The sequence below is a fragment of the Marmota monax genome, unplaced genomic scaffold (genome assembly GCF_021218885.2).
Source record: "Marmota monax isolate L192 unplaced genomic scaffold, Marmota_monax_Labrador192_F-V1.1 WCK01_AAM20220418_F8-fsc00025, whole genome shotgun sequence".
Taxonomy (NCBI): domain Eukaryota; kingdom Metazoa; phylum Chordata; class Mammalia; order Rodentia; family Sciuridae; genus Marmota; species Marmota monax.
This window is the reverse complement of record NW_026691950.1, coordinates 12,437,574-12,446,121: the sequence shown is the minus strand read 5'-3', so window position 1 is coordinate 12,446,121 and position 8,548 is coordinate 12,437,574. Positions and strand designations below refer to the sequence as shown.

General features: G+C 42.2%; 1 protein-coding gene across 2 annotated transcripts in view; it reads left to right on the top strand.

Moving 5' to 3' along the window:
• The first annotated feature begins 428 nt into the window (after positions 1-428).
• Kdr (kinase insert domain receptor) overlaps positions 429-8,548 on the top strand; it is a 43,771-nt gene continuing 35,651 nt past the window's right edge. For both annotated transcript variants that reach the window (XM_046463737.2, XM_058585603.1), the window contains exons 1-3: positions 429-804; positions 4,459-4,552; positions 6,618-6,814. In XM_046463737.2, the coding sequence (XP_046319693.1) occupies positions 717-804; positions 4,459-4,552; positions 6,618-6,814 (379 nt within the window). In that variant the 5' untranslated portion in view covers positions 429-716. The remainder of the gene's footprint in view (positions 805-4,458; positions 4,553-6,617; positions 6,815-8,548) is intronic.

Sequence of the window (8,548 nt, the reverse complement as noted above, 5' to 3'; positions counted from 1 at the left end):
TCTCATTATTTACTTCTCACTGGCTGTCTGAAAATGCAGCGAATCTTCTGCCACTTGGGACGCTTGTAGCGACCAAGAAGGTCCCGCTTTTTGACGCGCCTGGTGAGGGCGCAGTGTCCTTCGCTGAGCTTCTGCGGATGCTCCCCAGATTCCCTGGGTCAACAACCGACTGAATCTTGGGGGGCTCAGAGCCCGTTATCGGCTACAATTTATTTCCACCAGAAACGAAGTTTTAGCACTGGGACTTTCTACCCCGAGGCGATTCGTGGCACAGTCCAGGACAGGTGCTGTAACACCGGATGTAGTGCGCGCGGCGAGCTGGGAATCCAGGCCAGATACCCAGTGCGCTGCTGGGCTGGTCGCAGGGGAGCTCCGCCCCGCCCCGCCCACAAGGCCCTGCCCCCGCGATCTAGAGTTTCAGCCCGCGCTCGCACGGGGCACTGAGTCCCGGGACTCCGGGAGAACAGGCTAGAACACTGCCGTGTCTTCTGCCCGAGCAGGACATTACTTGCGCACTACAGAGTCCAGATCCCCTCCCACAGCCAGCATAACTTCTCCTGCCCGCACCCGCAGAAGCCCCTGCAGCTGCGGCCGGAGTCAGGGCGTCCTCGCCCTGAGTATCCCGGGGTCCTGCGCTGGGGAGCGCATTCCACCTCTGCGTCCTCTTTGCACCACAGGCGCGGTCAGAAAGAGCCTGCGCTTGAGTTCTGGGCACTATGCCCCGCTCCAGGTGCAGGATGGAGAGCAAGGCGCTGCTGGCCATCGCTCTGTGGCTCTGCGTGGAGACCAGAGCCACCACTGTGGGTAAGGAGTCCACTCAGTAGGAGAAGGCGGAGAGGTCGGGTGCAGGCGGTGAGATGGGCATGTGAGATCTAACTTGGAATCATACAGCCAGAGAAATTGGGAGGACTTGACACTTTGGATTCTTTCACTTATCTATAAGGGAAACTGAGGCTCAGAGACTGGCCCAAGGTTACTCCGTTTCCTGAGCTCTAGTCCAGTTCCCTTTTCAGGTCTATGGTATCTTATGGGGCCTCGCCAAGAGCGTGTCCAGCGGAGCCTAAACACCCTCGGGCTCTGGGGAGGCTAGAGTGGGAAGGTGCCTTGGTCTGGCGGGCAGGAGGTGCTCCCGCAGGCAAGAACAGGCGGTGAAACCTTGTTTGCTTGTTTGTACACAACATCCTGAAGGGAGCGCAAATCTGGCTATCTGGATCTCACAGTGCTCTCTGCTAGGTCCCAAAGGGAGCAAGGGCCCTCAGGCTGCTGCTCCTTTTTAGCTGGAATACACATGCGCACCTATCCTACAAGGTGGGGTCCAAACGGAGGGAGACTTTTTTGCTTCTTCCGTGCAGGGTGACGCTTTTCTAACAGAGAGAGGAGGGAGGACATTAGGACTTGTCCGCAGGTCCGTGACAGATTCCCTAAGGTCTCAAAGTGACTATCAACTTTTTGTGCCAAACAATTTAACATCATTGGTCTTTTGGTTAAGAGAATCATCAGAGGTTCAGGTCTGCGAACTTCTGCAAAACTTAGTACCTAGTTCTAGGGCTGCTTTCCTTGTCAGGCAAAATTTCCCTGTCCTTTAGATTAGGAACACCCAAGGTCTTGGTGTTGTAGCTCTCCCTTCCTCCTCCTACTCACACCCCCCCCCACCCACCCCCCACCCCCCACCCCCCGCTCATTTCTATAGCTACAGCTTTCCAATTTCCATATTTCCACCCTTTGTAGGGTGAGAAAGGGAAGAGGGTGAGAGAAAGGGGGCGGGGGAGTAAAAAAATTCCTTATATCAAAAGAAAAGAATCCTATGTCTTAAAAGACACTGGCACTCGCATACAGTACCAAGATCATCTGTCTACACTTATTGAATTTTCCTAATAATGACTTGGTTCATTGGGGCTAGCTCCACCACGGACACTCATTTGTCCCTGACAAGACCTCAATGCCTTGCTGTCCCCCTTTCTTGGAAGAGAATGAAGGTTCAGAACATGTATTCCAAAAAGAAGTGAGTTGCTTTAAAGCCTGGGGTGTTTCCTAGTGCAGCAGTAGTAACTGTGATCTGGTTGCCCTGAATAGAATGGTGAGGTTGCCCTTTTGGAGTGTGCAACTTGCTTAATTGGATTGGGCTATAATTGGTGCCATCGAATTCTAGAGACAGAGCCACTGTTGTTTTTCCTGCCTGTCTTTGAGCTGGAAGGGTAAGAGTGCACAAATTAATTAATATTGGTTATGGGATTTGAACATAAAAAGGGCTTTTTATTGAGTAGTAGCATATGTACCTCTTACAGTCATTTTATTTAGAACTTTCTGAAGAGTAAGAATCAAATTTGCCAATGAAAACAAATGAAGTTTAATAGAACAACAAAAAAGTCTTGGTCTACAGAGATAAATCTGAAGTTATTATTGATAGCATTGTTGAATAGATTTTAGTTGTAGATATGGCTTTAGAAGAGTATGCTGTTGTCTTGGCTTCCTATGAATGAAGAACATGCCTTTTAAAAAAAATTACATGGCTAATGTGTCTGGAGTATGAAATGATCTGTGGCAATAATTTATGATAGAACTTAAGGAGTATCTTAGGGGCTGGGGAGTGTAGTGCAGTTGCAGAATATTTGCTTAGCATGCATGAGGCCCTGGATTTGGTCTCCAAGACTACCAAAGAACCACCACCACCACCACCAACAACAACAACAAAACCCAGAAAATTAAAACAAAAACAAGTCTTTTACTTTACTTTGGTGGAGAAGTGGACATAACTTATTGAGCAGCCAGTCATTTTACTATCACTTTTTTCTTACATGAATGTGTTTAATTAATGGTTTCTTTCTCATTTGGATCCTTGTGTGAATTGTATTAAGTTAGTGTGTCAAGGGGAACTCCATTATTGAAAGACTTTTCTTTTGCTTTTAAACACTTTGCTTTATGTTTTGCTTATGTTGGAGACATTTATTTCCTTCATGGTGAAGAATGCTAATTAAGTAAAACAGACTGTCCATGATTAGGTACCTAGCTATCCAAGAGTGGCCCATAGACCTTCTACATTAGGGTCAGCTGAAATGCTTTTTAAATGCAGATTTTGTAGGTCTAGGAATATCATGGACAGTACAATAAGTCAACACTGATGTCAATTAGTTTCTGAGGTTTATTGATCTAACTTAATTTCCAGTATTTTTTCAAAACTGTATTATTGTTGAATAAATCTACAGTGATGTCAGCCACCTATTTTGCACATTTGTTTGGGTGTGAGAAACTGTGCCATCAGTTGTTCATTTTTCCTCCAGTTGTTCACATTGGGAGCCAAAGATTCAATGCACTAGACATTTCCAATGGATATTTACTTACACTCTCTTTACTTGTACTGTCTCACACTTATTTATATTTGCTCATCCTCACTTATTTTCCCATCAGTCAATGCCAGAGTAGGCCTAGGGAGTCATTTGTTCTTAATTGATGTGAGTTAGAAAGCGGGGTGGGGTTGGGGGGTGGGGTTGGGGGGGTGCTTGCCCAGTATCAGTTACTTTTTTAAGCTGATACCTTGAAGATATTGATGTCCATTAAGAGCCTAGCAGAATGGACAATTCTTCTTTCTCTGAAGCTTTTCAGCACCTGCTGGCTCCTCTCCTTTAATTGACAGAGAATTCAACTCAGTTATGTTGGTATGAAGTGACCCATGTGAAGGTATTTTGCTTCCTCCTCAGCCTTTAGGTAAAGACAGGTTTCTTGGGCTTCAAACTTGATGTCAGGATAAGCTTAGACCTTTGATTAATAAGTTGAGATTTCCCACTTAGAGTTCATTAGTATTCCACTATTTTTAGTCCTGCTCTTTAAGGAAAACTATATTAATATGCATGTGTGTGTGAAATTGGGAGATGTTTTCTCTTCCTCAATTCCTCTGCTTCCATTTTAATGTGTGATCTTCATGAGCCATTATCTCAACTTTTGAGGTTCAGTTGCCAGCACTAAAAAATTGGCAGAGGACAATGTGATGGGGTCATAGACACTCTCACCCCTTCAGGGTATGTAGATAAGCTATATAGAAATCCCTCCAAGTGATTTTCATTAATCATCGATTTAGTCAAATGTGTACATCCTATGTTTTATAAGAAATGTCATCGGGTCCTTTCCCAAGGGACTGAGATCATCCAATGAAGGTTCATTTGGTTTCAATGTCCCATATCCTTTTGTAAGACCTTGAAGTTGGCAATGCAGGAAAACAGGAACTCCACCCTAGCTCCATGAATTGCAGAACTGTTGTGTTGGTTTATGACCATCTGCCCATTCTTCCTGTTATGACACAGCTTGTGAACTTCTACTGAGAATGGTGAAAAGCAAATCCCAGTTTCATACAATGAATTGCTGAAGAGGCCTTTTAAAGTGTAGAGTATGCATTGTTTATGGAAGGTGTTTCCTATTGGGTCTAACTCAATGGCACTTACATTCATTTATTTAATTTGTTTCTAGGTTTGCCTAGTGTTTCCCTTGATCCACCCAGGCTCAGCATACAAAAAGACATACTTACAATTATGGCTAACACAACTCTTCAAATCACTTGCAGGTAAGGATTCATTTTAGATTCAGATTTCCTATGTTGAAGAACTCATTGTTTATCGAGGGAAAGACAATTTCCATTACAGTACAATTATAATAGCATTGTAGTAATTGTTCATCAGTTGTGAGGTTTCTAAGCAGTGATGTAATCATGTAAACCACAATGAAGGTCTTTTCTCAAAAATTGTGTACAATTTTGCTGGTAATTTTTCTACTACTTTTCAGTATGCACGTATCCCTCTTTCTCTCTCTCTCTCTCTCTCTCTCTCTCTCTCTCTCTCTCACACACACACACACACACACACACACACACACACACACGTCAAAAACCAGTACAGCATCTGGCATATAGCAGACCCTCAATGAGTGTTGAATAAATAAATGAAGTTTGAGAACGTAACTTTATAGAATAGAGCTGAAGAAGTAAGAGCCATCATTTATTTTACTCAGTATGGCTTTTGGACATCTTTTTAGTTCTTCATAGGAACTTTATTTCATGAAAAAATTCTGACAGTAGTAGCAGTTTAACATTAAGCCAGTGATATTACTGAGTATGTGTCCTGTACAGGTCATGGACTTCATGCTCTGGCTTGCTTTTCTGGAATGTCTCTCCTCCCACTTGCTAGCAAGAAGTCATGCTATTGATTTTTGATAACTGGGAAAACAGATCTCTTGGATAAGAAGAGAGCTTTAAACTTTGCTTTCTAACCAGAAAGCAAAACAATAAATAAATAAAAGAAAGCTAGAAGACCATGTATTGAATGTAGTGATCATTCACAAAAGACCCAGAAGCTTCTCAAGACTAGTATGCTTTTGGCAGAGACCGTGATGGATTGAGGCAAGCTTGCCCTCTGAGAAGAGTGCTGAGGTCCACCAAGAATCTTGGGCAGCTGATTGCCATTGCTTCATACTCACAGAATACCAACTGGTCAACAGAATAACACAGATCTATTTTAGATTGCAGAGTGGAAAGGGTATCCCCCTGTTCAGTGGAAGGTCCCTGATGCCCACTCCTTGGGAAAAAAAACATAGTAGCAGGTGCTGTTTTTTTAGCTTTGATAATTTAAGACATTCCCAGAAGCAAAGGTTATTTAAAATCCACCAAGATTCCACACTTTCTTTTGAAACTCTGCATAAAAATTCCTTAGAGTCTGAAAAAGGTCGTGGAGCATGTTAAAAGTAACTTCCCTGATAGAGCTATGACTTCATGGAGATTGTGAGTTCTTTGAATAAGGTTGTGTTCTTCTTGATGTTAACTATTTTCTGTGGGGTCTTGCAGAGAAATGCTATAATAAAATTAATCTATGCTTTAATGCAGTTTTTACTAGGTCCTTACTAAGGTCCTGATTGGCTAGTTCCACCTCCTTCCTACCTAACCTCATCTCTTACTCCCTGCTTTGCCCACTCTTAACTGGTTACTCTTTGCCAGTAAAGGTGACTTTACTCTTCCCTCTGCCTGAGATATTCTTCCTCTCAATTTTTGTATGGCCAGTTTCATCAAGCTCCTTCCTTCCAGGACTCTTTGCTCACTCTCTCTCTTTTTCTCTTTTTCTTTTTCTATCTTCTATATTTTTTGGCATAGTACTAATCCTTATTTTATACAATAAATTTTACTTACATTTTAAAATGGACTATCTCCCACTAGACTAAGATTCTATAAGAACATTGATTTTTCTTTTCCATGTTTCTGGGGATTAGACCCAGAGGCTATAGACTGAAAACAGGGGCTTTACCACCGAGCTCCCCCAATCTCTGAAGGCACTGATTTTTGCCTGACTTATTGGCTGCTATATCCCCTGTCCCAACAATGATTTGCACATAATAGATGTTCAATAAATATTTGTTGAAGGAATGAATGTGTGAATTAGTAGAAAACTTAGGACTCTTGATAGTTGATTCCTGAAGCTGAGTCTATGGCCTCTTGTCATTTGTCAATCCAACTTGTCATTGGTAGGAGGCTCTGAATCTGTCTGTGAGGAGTTGATGTAAGTTTGAGGAACCTTTTGTTTTCTTAGAAGCAGCCTCATGGTGTGACATTTCCCATCAATACCTTCCTGGAATTAATTTTTCAGGGGACAGAGGGACTTGGACTGGCTTTGGCCCAATAGTCAGAGTGGCTCAGAGGAAAGGGTGGAGGTGACGGAGTGCAGCGATGACTTCTTCTGTAAGACACTCACAATTCCAAAAGTGATCGGAAATGATACTGGGGCCTACAAGTGCTTCTACCGGGACACTGATGTGGCCTCTGTCATCTATGTCTATGTTCAAGGTGAGTGGTGGAACAGAATTCATTTCCCACGTTAATTTTCCAGTTATAAAACACAATAGGCACAAAGAAGAATCGAGTCCAACAAAAGACTTGCTCCAAAGGCTGATTGCCAAGCGGAATCTACAAAATTCTTCTCTCCTGGGGCTTCCTTTGAGAAATGACTCACTGGTTGGGTCTGGAGCTTGGGCCACGTTTCGTTGCTTTTGCCCAATTAGTTCAGCTCTGATCTCTCTTCCAATGCTCCCCATTGTCTGTGGAGGCTCATAAAAAGCCTTCTGGTGTTTGAGGGAAAAAAGCTGAAATCTTTGAAATCAAGAAAGATTGGAGAGTGAATTATAGCAAGGTTTCTGTGGTGAGATAGGTTATCTACAGCAGTGTAGGAGATTGTCACAAGAATGTATGGGAAAACAACCAAGGGCTCTGGAGTATTTTTGTACATAGGAGCTTTATTTTTCTGACTTTCACTTTATAAAAAAATAAGTCACACAGTTATGTGCAAACAGACTCTACCTCAAACAGTCCTATGAGGACAGCATTTATTTTTCTTTTCTTTTCTTTTCTTTTTTTTGTTGCTTGTGTGATTTGACAGAGTTTCACTTTGGGACTGATACCAGGGACTCACCTTAGCATCCTTATAAAGTAAAATCCAACCTTGCATGTATTTAATATTTGAACACAAATTATGCTTTCTTTTATATTGTGAAAATCTGATACAATCTTAATTTTCTTGCATCCTAACTAATGAGATACCTATAATACTGTGTCATTTTGAAGAATGTAAGGGTTGCATCATATTTTGTTTGGCTATGCAAAGTATTTATCTCTTTAGTGAAGGATGGATTTTAAAAGACATTTTATTTATTTGTGTACATGCAACTTTACATCCCAGGGGATTTGAGGCAGATGAACGTGACTTTAAACTTTTTCCCAGAAGTGACTTTTACAGGACAGGAATTTCTCAGCTTTGGAAAACACCCTTGCATATCTTCACTTACGTCTCCTTGGGGCAGTGTGATCAGTGCCATGGAAGAGTGGAGGCCACATCAGAACAACCTAGGTCACTCCTGCATTGCACAATGTTTGAGAATGATTTTTGCTCAGGGTAAACACAGTCCAAGATAGTGCCTTCCTCCTCCCCTCTGCAGGATTTGAAAGAGGCAGGGCTCAGATCTTGGAGCATTTCTGGCTCCTTTTGATCTGGCAGTCTTGGGAGATGAGGCTCTCTCAGAAGATTGTAAGGATTTCCTGCTTTCGGCCTGTCTGGAAATACTACAAGATGAGCCTCTCCCATTATATCTCGTTATTTCCTTCTCCCCAAGTCAGGAAACCTGGAGACATGTGAAGATGCATTTCATGAGTTACAGTAAATATTTTATTTTGAAAGGATGGGTGGTTGTTTGGGTTTTTTTTGTTTACTTCCTATTTTTCGATTACTGAAAATAGAATTGATTTACTGAATAGCTTTAGTTTTACGTCAAAGTATTAATTTAGCTTCCAAAAGTTTCCTCTATAAGCAAGTTATGTAATATTTCTCAACATGTGGATGAAGCGTAGATGGTATTGAACAGCACCGATCTCGGCACTATTTGTATATTACTTGCCTTTGGGTATACCAGTACATTTTGCTTCCTGTCTAAACTTAATGTTCTAAGTTGAGCTATCCAAGATTTTGGTCATGAAGCTTAACAATGGGAAAGAATACATTGACTTTAGTATTCCCTAGGGACAGGTCTT